Below are 13,532 nucleotides of genomic sequence, written 5' to 3'. Positions count from 1 at the left end.
AAAACATCCAGCCACTTCACTGTGCTGAAATCCATGGCTTGAGGGTTGTGTTGGAACCAGTGTGCTATAATGAAGCAAGTTGGAGGGCCAGGAGTATCAAAGGACACTGTTCTGTAGCCTTGGCTCACAATGACTAAGAACCCCTTTTGAAAGACATGGATGTTGGCATTGCAACTCACTTTTCATGAACAATACCATACACATTGCATATGTAAAATGAAAACATAACAATTGACTTTGCTGGTGGCGAAAGTTCCTCTGAACCTCTTGTCTTGTTATACTTTTTGACCATCCAACCAGTATAAGGATGCATACTATCTGCTCCTCCAGTTGGTGGAGTCTCTCCCATTAGGTGTACCATCAGGGCTGTACCTTGTCCTTGATGTATTCCTTATATTGCCTGTTTTAACTCTGTTGTCTATATTTTATCTTCAGCTCCTCAATGCCATTCAGCTGTTTGGTGCTAACCTGGACGACTACCTCCACCTGTTGCTGCCTCCCATCGTCAAGCTGTTTGATGCCCCAGACGTACCTCTACAGGCCCGCAAGTGAGTTCAACATCTCACGTCCAGTTGGTTATAGAGCACATGCACTGTGAAGTACATTTTGACAGTTTATGAATTGACTCACAGGTCACTGAGTCACATGAGTATGTTCACTCCCATGTTAAATGTCCGTCCCCATCTCCTCCCAATTGGTAATATTATATTAATGCGACTGTACTGAAGAAACTGGGCCCACTTTCCGAAATACTAAGTGCCAGGGTCTTACATTTATTGTCTGGGCGTCATGGAGGAAAAGTGTTCATAAATACTTTGGGGCTTGGGGCGGAGAGGGCTTGACAAGTGCCTCCATTTCTGTTTCCTAGCATTTGGAGTGAGATGTCCCTTTCTCGCCAAACGCTCTCCCAGTGAGCTTTGGTAACTGAGCTTTTTTTCTAGGCGTTGTTTATCAGTGTTTCCTTCACCCCTCAGGGTTGCCTTGGAGACGCTAGACCGGCTGACGGAGTCCCTGGACTTCACGGACTATGCGTCGCGCATCATTCACCCCATAGTACGCGCGCTGGACAACACCCCCGAGCTACGCAGCACAGCCATGGACACGTTGTCGTCGCTCGTTTTCCAGCTGGGCAAGAAGGTACCTCATTATTAGTTACCATACCCACAGGGCCCTCGTAGAACCGCTAACAGGAGCTGACACACACACAAACACACTGGCACACACACACACACACCAGGACCATACGTTTCTCTTAAAGGTTCTCTCCTGTACCTGTAGTTTTTACTACTTCCTGCGGGTCGGTGATGTCATCACATGGTGCCGCAGTTGGGACCGTTACTGTTACTGTTTACGAGAGTCGATGAGGTCACCCCCTTAGCCCCAACCAAACCTCAGAAACCCAACCAGACCACATGCAGGGAAGTCTGGCCCCGACTTGAAAAGCAACAGCTTTTGATCAAACCATCAAACCAGGGGCAACGGAGGTTATATACAGATGGCATCGCCAGTCTGTCATTAGTGTTATGGCCAGAGGGGATGGATGTGAACAGATTAAATGCATAAACCACCAAATACCCGACACTCTTTTATTTACTCTCTCTATTTCTTTCTACTTTTCCCGGCTTCAGTACCAGATCTTTATCCCCATGGTGAACAAAGTGATGTTGAAGCACAGGATCAATCACCAGCGCTATGACGTGCTCATCTGTCGGATCGTCAAGGTCAGTTTTTATTTATTTATTATCATTTATATATATATATATATATATATATATATATATAAAAAATTAGAAATACCTTATTTCCATAAGTATTCAGACCCTTTGCTATGAGACTCGAAATAGAGCTCAGGTGCATCCTGTTTCCATTGACCTTCCTTGAGATGTTTCTAGAACTTGATTGGAGTCCACCGGTGGCAAATTCAATTGCTTGGACATGATTTGGAAAGGCACACACCTGTCTATATAAGTTCCCATAGGTGACAGTTGATGTCAGAGCAAAAACCAAGCCATGAGATGGAAGGAATTGTCCGTAGTGCTCCGTGACAGGATTGTGTCGAGGCACAGATCTGGGAAAGGGTACCAACACATTTCTGCAGCATTGAAGGTCCCCAAGAACACAGCGACCTCTATCATTATTAAATGGAAGAAGTTTGGAACCACCAAGAGTCTTCCTAGAGCTGGCCTCCCGAGCCAAACTGAGCAATCGGGGGAGAAGGGCCTTGTTCAGGGAGGTGTCCAAGAACCTGATCGTCACTCTGACAGAGCTCCAGAGAACCTTCCTGAAGGACAACCATCTCTACAGCACTCCACCAATCAGGCCTTTATGGTAGAGTGGCCAGACAGAAGCCACTCCTCAGTAAAAGGCACATGACAGCCCGCTTGGAGTTTGCCAAAAGGCAACTAAAGGACTCTGACCATGAGAAACAAGATTCTCTGGTCTGATGAAACCAAGATTGAACTCTTTGGCCTGAATGCCAAGCGTCAGATCTGGACTTCGGGACAAGTCTCTGAATGTCCTTGAGTGGCCCAGCAAGAGCCCAGACTTGAACCCGATCGAACATCTCTGGAGAGACCTGAAAATAGCTGTGCAGTGACACTCCCCATCCAACCTGACAGAGCTTGAGAGGATCTGCAGAGAATAATTGTAGCGTCATACCCAAGAAGACTGCAATTGCTTCAACAAAGTACTGAGTACAGGGTCTGAATACTTATGTAAATGTGATATTTCAGTAGAATTTAAAAATCTAAATTAGCAAATATATAAAAAAATATAATATAATGCTTTGTCATTATGGGGGTATTGTGTGTAGATTGATAAGGGACAAAAACAATTTAATCAATTTTAAATCTGAGAATACTAGAAAACAATGATGCTATCGTGTGGTAGTAGTCCTGACTCCAACCCTTTCACATTGTCAGCATGTGCCATGAAATGTGTTGAGAATAGCGAGGAGGCAGTCTTTGTGAGGAACCCACGAAGGCACGTTTCAATTTTAATTCCGAGCAGACGGTGTAATAGAAGAAGAATCATCGAGGGACGTTGCTTGTCAACAGTGTGCTTCTCTTCAGGAAGGAAATGCAACTTGTGTGGACAACATGTTTCGAAGGCCCTGATTTGTGTGTGAGCTCACTGTTTGTGTGTCATGGTAACTGTGTTTATCTCAGGGGTACACTTTGGCGGAGGAGGAAGAGGATCCTTTAATCTTCCAGCATCGCCAGCTGCGCAGTAACCAGGGCGATGTCGGTAGTGGCCCGGCGGAGGCGGGACCAATGAAGAAGCTCCACGTTAGCACCACAGCCCTGCAGAAGGTCAGGAGAAATAAAATGGTGTTTTATTTCCTGCACTGTGCCTTGTCTTATTTCAAGTAATACATTTAGTTTTTGTCCTCAAACGGGAAGTTGTTTTGGTTTTAGAGACTTCATGGTCCATTGATTGTGATTTTTCATACAAAGGGTTTCATGATGGATATTTAAAATGTTTTTTCCTTTGACAGAGTGCTCTGTTTTCATCCAACACACTTCACCAGGCAATAAGTAATGTCTTACTGATATAATCGGAAATTTTCCCTTTCTACAAGATGCCAATGCCCAACGATTTGAAGCACCTTTGCCTCGGCGCGTCTAATCATTCTTAAACATAGTGTCATACACTGACAAGTCTGATCTGCTAATGGAAACTTCTTCTCTCCCCAACTGTTGCCATATGAAGTGCATTAACGTGAAGTGATTTCATTACATTTTTCTGGTGGCCACAGGCCTGGGGCGCTGCTCGGAAGGTGTCCAAGGACGACTGGCTGGAGTGGCTGAGACGGCTGAGCGTGGTCCTGCTGAAGGAGTCGTCGTCCCCTGCCCTGCGCTCGTGCTGGTCTCTGGCCCAGACCTACATTCCCCTCGCCAGGTATAGCTGTCCCCTTTCCTTCTCTCCATCCCTCCATCCCATGTTCCACCACACTTCAGAGCACCAGGCAGTCACCCTGTTTTTCCCCCCACAGAGGTCCTCAGTAAACCACAGAGGTCCTCAGTAAACCACAGAGGTCCTCAGTAAACCACAGAGGTCCTCAGTAAACCACAGAGGTCCTCAGTAAACCACAGAGGTCCTCAGTAAACCACAGAGGTCCTCAGTAAGCCACAGAGGTCCTCAGTAAGCCACAGAGGTCCTCAGTAAGCCACAGAGGTCCTCAGTAAGCCACAGAGGTCCTCAGTAAGCCACAGAGGTCCTCAGTAAGCCACAGAGGTCCTCAGTAAGCCACAGAGGTCCTCAGTAAGCCACAGAGGTCCTCAGTAAGCCACAGAGGTCCTCAGTAAGCCACAGAGGTCCTCAGTAAGCCACAGAGGTCCTCAGTAAGCCACAGAGGTCCTCAGTAAGCCACAGAGGTCCTCAGTAAGCCACAGAGGTCCTCTTAAGTGTCAAGTTGCAGTTTAGTTTGAACCAAAAGACCCCTCGTTTCCACTCTTAAACCAGATCACGTTTTGTTTTGCTGTGATAACTTGGGCACACCTTGGTGTGGCATCCATGGGCAATTTTCTTCTTCTGATGCCTAACCAATATAATTATTATGATGGACTAATGAACTTATGGTCCTTCAAACACACAACAAGACAAACAGGAGGCCTATATCTTGCCCTGAAGACTTAAATTAATTATATACCAAAAATATATGTAGAGGTTGAGCATATCAGCATGTTAAGTTACTGCTGTTAAGCTGTTGCTAACTTTCCCATCCGTTGTCAGGGACCTGTTCAACGCAGCCTTCCTGTCATGCTGGTCTGAGCTGAGTGAGGATCAGCAGGATGAGCTGATCCGCAGCATTGAACTGGCCCTCACCTCCCAGGACATCGCCGAGGTCACCCAGACCCTGCTAAACCTGGCTGAGTTCATGGAGCACAGCGATAAGGTGGGTTCATACTCGGAGCAGAGGTCTTCAGCTCCAGTCCTGGAGAGAACTTCTTGGTGTGCAGGCTTTCGTTCCAGCTCTGCAGTCACAGACTGGATTCAAATAATCCACTCATCACTATCCTCTGTCTGGGTATTTATTAGCTGAATCATGTGTGGGCTGGAATAAAGGTGTACCCACCCCATCGTTGGATAACGCTGGTTCAGCGCAGTGCCACGGCATCCATCCTTCCATCAATCCACCTGTCTAATGAATGTCCTGTGTCTTTTCAGGGTCCTCTGCCTCTGAGAGACGACAATGGCATTGTTCTGCTGGGTGAGAGGGCTGCCAAATGTCGTGCCTACGCCAAGGCCCTCCACTACAAAGAGCTGGAGTTCCAGAAGGGCGCCTCTCCTCTCATCCTAGAGTCCCTCATCAGGTAGGAACCTCATTAAGAGAACACATTCATCTACACAACCCATTTAGAACAGGGGAGTATTTGGTGGTTGCACACTACATTTCCTGTGCTTCCCAGACTTGGCTATGGCCAGCATCTATCGTTCAGACATTCTACAGGTAGCTACTGAGGCAGTACGGCTACTGTATGGTTCCCCTTGGGTTATATAACTCTTGCTTGTGTTGGGTCATTTCTACTTGGTGAAGCCTAACCAAAAAATAGCTTGAATGGAAGACCCAGTGCTTTTAGCCATTTTCTTTGGCTCCCCCATGTCAGTTTTGGTGGAATGCGTGTGATTGCACATGGCTGGAGAACACAGATGCCAGATGTCCAGTAGTTCAAAGTTACTTGCCTTGATGACAAAGTGTAAACCGAGAGAGAGCGTGCACGCCGGTTATGTAAGTACAATGTCGGTCTGGTACATTTTGTCCATTTTGTGGATGACCCTTGAAAAATATGCGTTTGGATTTCCTCCCGCATGGAAAAGGCGAGTGGATCATTTCTGGATGGGCAGCTATTTTGGAAAGAAGGCTGCTACGATTGATGCAGTGGGATGTTTTGATTAGTGTGCCATGAATGGAACAACCGACCGTAGCTAATGCTTAAGCACTTTTTTTTCCTCTCGCTTCTTTGCTTTAGGCCTAGTCACTGTAGCATTTACCCAAATCGGAGTCCATTTTGAGTTGGGACACAGTGGAACAGGTGTCCACCTCAATACAACTATTCTTAGCTTACACTTTGCTAGTTCTTCCATGACCTATTATTTGGGTTTTGTTTAGTGTATGAACCACAAAGCCTCATTAAAGACAAGGCTGACCTCTGATAAAGGGGTTGTTAAACGTCCTTTAGTCAATGAGCCTAACTTATTACACCAGTCAGATAATGGTTGCTACATCCCCCATCCGATAGCTCTTTCATATCTCCTGTCATCTTTTCCATCCCACCTCTCACCTTTATTTTTTTACGCTGGTATTGTATGAAGAGAACTGTTTTCCAGCCATTTAATTGGACGTTTGCCTCCTTTCATCCATCGAGTGGTCTGGAATAGCGTTCTCTCAGGGGCCTGTTTTCAATTTCTCCCAGCCTTGATGAATGATGGGAGCCAGCAGCTCAGTGTTTTCAATCTCCCCATCTGGTTCTCACCTCTCCAGGATTTCCCATAAAATAACCTAGTATTTTGCCCATGAGACTCCTGTGCACCAAGCAGCCTGTTCTATTCCATCACTTTGGTTGGTGTATATAGAAGTAAGAGATTTCTTGGGCCATTGCATGATATTCTTCAGTCATTTGGAAGATTGTCTTCCATTTCTTTCTTTCCTGATCCCCAAATATACATTTGGCCTTTGCAGTGGGTTGCAATGAAATGTTTTCCTTAATAAAGAGAGAAAGCTGTGTGTAAGGTATCAGGGACTCTGTTGCTGGTGGGCTTAGTAATGAACCTTCATTTTGGCATTTGAACGCCAAAAAGTCATCTCAAAACGTAGTCTAGTCAGACCATATGGGTCTTCATTTATTTAGCATTTAAGCATTTCAAATCTGTGGAAGGCATTTACAGAAGCGGAAATGCACAGTTTTCCATTATCCACGCCGTCCTAGGAATTGAAAGCGACTTTGATGATGCTCCACAGCCGTCCAGATGCAGGGGTATACAGTATGAATAAGGCATGAGGGACTTTGAGGCAGCAAAAATGATTTAGGAGCTGCGACCTGGGGTTAATCCATTAGACCACTGCGGTAGGTGAGCCTAGGGCCCTGTTCGAATACTTAAAATTCTTCTTTCATTTCTTCCTTCATTGCTTGAAGTAATTACCAGTCTGAATGGAAACCATCCTTTCACTTAGGCTATTTAATCACGTCGGCTTAGGTATTAAGATAAGGAAGGAAGGATGTTTTCTTGGCCTTTTCTAAAAGGCCTATGTTCTTTTTCCTTGTCGCTTTTGCTGTCTGGTAGCTGGGCACTCCGCTCAAGAAAATCATACAATTAGAGGATCAAAGCAATATAATTTTGATAGAAATCAGTCGATGTCAATGGGTTCTCACATGACGTGTCATTCAAATTCCCTGTCATTTTATAACATTTTGTGTTGAATTGAAATGTTTTCTCGTTTGAATTAAATGATTGGAGTCTGGACGGAGTCCCTCTGGTGCTGTTGCTAATATAAAGGGCTGATTTCATTTACAGTTTGATCGTGAGACTGGTAGCACGATCGCTTATTGCAGTGGCTGGAACCGAGTGTCATTGCATCTGGCCCATCTGTTTATAACAAATACGCGGCCATAATGTTTCCTGTGGAAATGACATTTCAAATAAAGTTTGGTATGCTCAGATGTAAGGGGCTGCAACCTCTTAAGCAGAAGCTATCCTGTCCGACTGTGAGATGGGTACCCATCCAGCGCTGCTCGTCCTAACTCATATGCGTTATTTACATTTTGTACAGTCCTCCGACCAGGTTTCTATAAAACATTTTTTAAATAACTTTGGGGTTTAATAGTGCCACACTAAACATTTTAAAACTGACACAGATGCAGTATTGAGATGTGCTTCACTCATCACAAGATAAAAATGTAATAATATTATATATATTTTAAAAAATGTTTTATTTGCCTTTTGAAATAAGCTCTCCCTGCCATATACATTACATTGCTAACTACCTTTGCTAACTGCCATTGCTAACTACCATGTAATGCTAGTAACCATAAGTGAAGTGCAATGCTTGACATCCATCAATATGAAATGCACTCTGAAATGTTGTGTAGAAGGTAAGAGCTCTTACTAAAATTGATGGCTTCCTGCCGTCTACTGGAATGTTTGATAGTTTTATGAATACTTAGTTTCTTCTCAGCAGCATCTGAAAGACTATAAAAAATGATTGTATATCTCCTTGATGGCATATTGATTTAGTCATTTCCTTAATTTGACTTTTAAGATACTGCCTCTTTTACAGCGCCAGCAAAAGGACCAATGGCCAACGTCTCCCTCAGTACGATATCACGATATAAATAGCAGAGGCTTTGGCAGTACCCTTTTGAGAAAGTAGGGCTTCCCTGTAAATGAACTGTAAAAGTCCCCCGTCAGGCCCTACAGTGGACAGATCGAAGAAATGAAGTCTCAGCCATTAGCACAGGGCATTCCACATACACAACCAAAAGGTTACACCTGGCCATAGGGTTCCTTGATTAATGAGGAATTTGACGGGAACCTCCCAGTTCTCCTTGGGAGCCCAAGCCCCACTCCGCAGCTGCCAGTGGAAACCTTTTTGGACTGGTGGACCCACAACCTCTGCATACATGAGCATGGCTCTGTCATTTGTCATCTATCTTAAATTATCCTAAGAATTTGTCACCGTCCCTAAGCTCCCAATGACTTACTTTTAAGAATGTCACTCGTCCGCCAGTCTTTCTCGGGAAGGTGAGGAATGGAAGCACCCACACTATTTAGAATGTCCTCCATCCTGACCGTCGCTCCTATTTGAAGAGACTACACAGGCAGCGCACATCTTGCTGAAGGCATTCCACTATATACTCTTACCATTTCAGTATGTAGTTGAAAAGCCCTTTTTTATTCATTTCTTTATGTGGTATTGACTGGGCGGGCAGTCGTGGAAAACGTGTGTGTGTGTGTGGTATTGTTTCCTGGAGTTTGGCTATGTGACCTGTGGCATGTATGTCAGTGTGACCTGAGAGTCAGAGATCAGTGGTGGCTGAAGGCAAAGGCTTGGTCATTGTTGGTCAGAGACAGGAGGGTGATCAACTGTCTGCTTCTCGAACCTACTGTTGCTCTTTCACCGAACCAGCTAACCATTGGGGACTTGTGATAATTTGATGATATTGAACTAAGACAGGCGGCTAGATGAATAAACCACATTGACTACCATCAGCAACACACTTTGTTTTTTTAAAAATACACATTTATTTTCTATCCCACAAAACAACACAATATAGAGCTGTACACGTTTTACAAAGGACACAATTCCCCAAAAATCGACATGTTATTTTCTCTCACAATAAAAATCTTTCGGGTACTTCTGATGAAAGTACATTGGGTGGTTGTTCCCATTCCAGCAGCTCACAAAGGCCCATTGCAAAACACTTGATGGATCTTCATATTTTTTTTTTGCATTATCATACCTGCCAAATACATGTAATCAACTTAACCACAGGCTAGTAGACAGCTTGAGTTAGGACTGATAAATATACCCTATTGCTTTGAGACAGATGGAGGGAAGCAACATTCAGTTACCCTTACAGAACAGTGGTAAAGAGGCTTCTGTAAAGCTTTTAAGAAAATAAAGTATTTCAACGATAAATACAAAACTAACTACAATTTACAATCAAACATGTTAAATGCATTACGCATTCAACCCATAGAAATATTCCAGGCATTAACAAAGGTCAAGGGGAAAGACTTTGGTTTCTCAGAGGCTTTGTTAAATCTCTCGGCAAGCATGCACATCATTCAGGGTTTGAAGTTCGAAGCGTTTATGGTTGAAAATTCTGTGGCCGGATCTTCATCTCCACCCTCTTCAGGGAGTAGTTGGGCCCGTGCCAGCCGTACCAAGTGATTCCATCTGAGTTCTTGATGTGGTCGCCATAGCGATAGAACACGCCATTCAGGTTGGAGTCAGTGCAACAGTTGTACCAGTAACCACCTGTAGGGGAAAATAGTAAAATAGTAATTGGAAAGAAATTGAAAGGTGTTCAAGGAATCGATTCCAATGAATTCTTACATGGAATCAATCTTAATCTATTCATCTAAATTGTGATTTAAACCCGAGTTATGTATTTTGTACCTTTGCGTAGTGAAGCACAGTTGTCCACACATTTGTCGTTGTCCTTGCCCTTGGTGCTGAAGTTGGTGTTGTTGTGGTAGCGCAGAGAGTCCCCGGCGTTTCCACTATAGTTGGCGATGAAGAGTTTGTAGCTGTTCAACTCGTTTTTCACTGTGAAGTAGCTGTACTCTGCAAAGCGGGTCTGGCCTTCCCAGTCCTTCATTGGAGAGCAGAAAACACAAATAGTACCTGATTAACATATTTGCTGCACAGCTTGTGGTAAAACTACGCAACTGACAATATTGAACTTTGTAGTTAAAATAGTAATGTTATCACTTTTGGCGAAGCAAGAGGTTTACCACTTGCCCATGTGTTTTCTTTTTACTGTGTTTTGGGTGGTCTGTCTTCAGTCTCCTGGCTCCTAACTGATGTTAGTAACCTCCCACTTGCTAACATCAGTTTCCCAGGAGTGATGTGTGTCAGAACCATGGAAAGCTTTACCAAGTTATCTATTTTACTACTCTCAATATCTGGGGCCTGGTCTAAGCGGCTAGCCTGTTTTGGGTTTCCCACCCTCAGCCGTCCTTTGTACCTCCATCTCTATCCTCAGTGTGCTGGGTTGCCTTGTCATACGGAAGACGTTGTCATTGCCCAGCCAGAAGTCTCCGCGGATGGTGCCAAAGCCGTTCTTGTACTGTTTCCAGTCGCGGTTGAAGGAGGTCAGGCCCACCTTGCGTCTCTGGATGATCGTCCACCCACCGCCATTGCTTTCCATGTCACAGAATACCTGAAACCAACAGCACAGGTTAAACGTGCGAATCAGTTGGTAGAGAATGGCGTTTACAACGCCAGGGTTGTGGGTTCGATTCCCATGGGGGACCAGTACAAAAATGTATGTACTCACAACTGTAAGTTGCTCTGCATAAAAGCGTCTGCTAAATGACTAAAATGGAAATGTAAACAACTTACCCCAACAAGTCTGAAAAGTCTACAGAGTAGTCTACAGAGACGACAATGTAGCAGGGATGTGTGAACCTAAAACTTGTTTGCAGTTACAGGGTTCATCACTTACGTTGATCTCAGGGGTATTCAGGAAGTCATCTGCAGGCAGTTTGTACTCCCCCGAGATCTTGTAGTTCTTGGTGTACAGGGATGCGCAGTCGTAGACAGCATCTAGAAAATAAAGGTTATGTCATTAGAGATGGCCAAACCAGATGCCGTTTCATGGTGGATTTAAAAAATGCTAATTGACTGAATCATGGGAATGGATGTCTGGCAGAGAAGTCAAAGACTTTTGAGATAAAAGGATATTATCCACGGCATGGTTCAGTTTCTTTGCGTAGTTCTCTCAATTGTTAATGTGATGGTATGGTGACGCGGTTAGTAGTGCTCTGAGATCACTGGGGAGAAATGGATCCAATGCATCAAAAGGGGGCTGAAGTGTTTTCGAGGCTGGAGTGGAATCACTCCGATCTTTGCTTTTCTTCCTGCTCTGCTTCCCCGTCTGCACAGTGTCTCTGTAATTTGTCTTTTTATAAAGCTTCTCTCTGTTTACCGTGCCTGAATCATAAAAGCAACACTGCTAAGACTGGCTAATAGGGTATGAAAAGAGTACACTTCGACATGCCTGGTTAAATCTCCCCACAGTGATGAATGGTTTGGTTAAGTTCAGATGACTGATGGAAACAATTTGGCTTTGATGGAGGTGGTCTTTATTGACAGACTTCGTGCAGACAGGAGACTACGAGTTCAAATTATGGCTTTTGGTTGCCATGAGACACCCAGACAGGCTTGCACACTATAATCTCCATTATCACCAATTGATGGCAGCTGTTTGGTGCCCAAGATTCGGAGCGCCCACAGCTAATTATAGTTTGTCCAAAAATATGTTTCTAGTGTCCTGTAAATTTAAAATGTTTGTATTTTTGACAAACAACACCACCCTACATACCAATCTAATAGAACACATTTTGTTTGGTTGTTTAATGGTTTTGAAACTAATAGTCGTGTCTCTCTTTAAGGGGTATTTTTAAGTGGATCGTTTTCTGACTGCAGACTGACTGACTGTCATAAAGAGGAAAAAATGCATTTAAGACAACCAAATTTCCTGTGTGTCTGACATTAGGTGTGTGCCATATATATGGCAGTGTGTAATGTATGGCAGCCAGTGATATGATTTTCATACCTGTGGAGAGCATCTGGCAGAAGATGCTGAGCAGGCAAGCACGATAGAGAGGGAGAGAGAGAAGTATCGTCTGGGTCTAAACTTAACTGGGTCTGCTATGTGGAGCTGGACAGATTTCCACTCTGGCCATTTGTCACAGTCACTACTGTACTACTGCATTCACCTACTCAAAGGCTATTATTTTCACCGGAAAACCTTTTTTGAGTTTTATTCCTGCTAATTATTCAATTTCAAACCGTTTTTGATGCCTCAATTTAGCCTCTTTTTTTTCTCCACTGAAGTTAAGTAATGAAAACACTACATTTTAAATGTAATTTGTTTAATTTCTCTTTTCTTCTTTGTTGCTGTGGTGCAATGAACAAATTAAAGGGGCTTAATTCCCTGACCCAAGAACCTGGGACACATCCACATGGTAAGTTCTTACCTGACGAGGTCTGAATGGCAGACTCGACGGCTTGTAGCTGCATGATCTCCACCCGGTTGTTGATCTCGGAATACTTGCTCTCGGCCTCTGTGACGCGGGCCTCCTGCTGCCGATTCTGCTTGTCCAGCTCCATCATCTGCCGAACTACGTTCATCAAGTCTGCCTCCTGCTTGCGGTTCAGCTCCTCCAGGATGCTGGTTAGGTTGGCCACCTGTACCTTCAGGGAGCGCACCTCATCGCAGCACTGTGCCTTTGGAGGCTTGGGTGGCGCCAGCCTCTTCCGTGGGTTCTGCGCCCACGCTTCTGTCATCACCAGCAGCAGGGTGACAGTCAGAGCCACCGTGCGCAAAGACATCTTAACCATTTTCTATGTTTCAAAGATGAGATACTTGCACCTATGTTCTTGCTCTGCTGGAATACAAGCTGTCCTGGTCCAGTCTGATTCTTTAGCGGTGCTGGAGGTCCCGAAGAGGCTAAGTGAGCAGGATTGGTTGGAGTGAGTTAGGAATCAAAGTCCTGACTGGTTGAAGTGAAGCTCTCTTTAGCCAACTGTTTGCTCAGGCTCTTTGCTCCTCAGTAAAGCACTGCTGTGGCTGGTGCATCTTAAATATTTTTGACATATGTGCCCTCCCCTTTTGTGGTTGTGCTCACAGTCACTGACCCCCCTCCAACCCTCTGGGCGGAGGGCCTTCCCCACCCCTGTTTCTCCCCCCCTCCACCTCTCCATCTCTCTCTCGCTCACTCTTGTTGGTTCTGCACTGTGTCTCGTTTCTTTGTCAGGTGTTGAAAGTTTATTTTTCGCCCTGTCTGAAAGAGCAAAG

The 13,532-nt window shown here is 44.6% G+C and overlaps 2 protein-coding genes across 4 annotated transcripts in view; one reads left to right on the top strand and one right to left on the bottom strand.

The window, feature by feature from the left end:
• mtor (mechanistic target of rapamycin kinase) overlaps positions 1-13,532 on the top strand; it is a 123,475-nt gene that overhangs the window by 18,635 nt on the left and 91,308 nt on the right. For all 3 annotated transcript variants that reach the window (XM_021615845.2, XM_021615843.2, XM_036988105.1), the window contains exons 22-28: positions 436-548; positions 975-1,137; positions 1,629-1,721; positions 3,168-3,311; positions 3,758-3,900; positions 4,735-4,897; positions 5,170-5,315. In XM_021615845.2, coding sequence (XP_021471520.1) covers positions 436-548; positions 975-1,137; positions 1,629-1,721; positions 3,168-3,311; positions 3,758-3,900; positions 4,735-4,897; positions 5,170-5,315 — 965 coding nt within the window. The remainder of the gene's footprint in view (positions 1-435; positions 549-974; positions 1,138-1,628; positions 1,722-3,167; positions 3,312-3,757; positions 3,901-4,734; positions 4,898-5,169; positions 5,316-13,532) is intronic.
• On the bottom strand, positions 9,224-13,311 carry LOC110532176 (angiopoietin-related protein 7). Its single transcript, XM_021615846.2, has 5 exons — positions 12,712-13,311; positions 11,175-11,275; positions 10,695-10,889; positions 10,124-10,319; positions 9,224-9,982 (listed from the first exon to the last, which is right to left on the bottom strand). Exons 1-5 carry the CDS (start codon positions 13,073-13,075, stop codon positions 9,813-9,815), a joined length of 1,026 nt encoding a protein of 341 aa, XP_021471521.2. The 5' UTR covers positions 13,076-13,311; the 3' UTR covers positions 9,224-9,812.

Source organism: Oncorhynchus mykiss, chromosome 9, assembly GCF_013265735.2.
Source record: "Oncorhynchus mykiss isolate Arlee chromosome 9, USDA_OmykA_1.1, whole genome shotgun sequence".
In the NCBI taxonomy this organism is placed as follows: Eukaryota; Metazoa; Chordata; class Actinopteri; order Salmoniformes; family Salmonidae; genus Oncorhynchus; species Oncorhynchus mykiss.
This window is presented reverse-complemented; position numbering and strand designations above follow the sequence as displayed.

Coding starts and splice junctions, on each gene's coding strand:
- LOC110532176 (XM_021615846.2), bottom strand. CDS start 13,075: ATGGTTAAGATGTCTTTGCGCACGGTGGCTCTGACTGTCACCCTGCTG. Junction 11,276..12,711: donor TGCCATTCAGACCTCGTCAG/GTAAGAACTTAC, acceptor TTTATTTTCTAG/ATGCTGTCTACGACTGCGCA. Junction 10,320..10,694: donor CACTGAGGATAGAGATGGAG/GTACAAAGGACG, acceptor TCTCCAATGAAG/GACTGGGAAGGCCAGACCCG.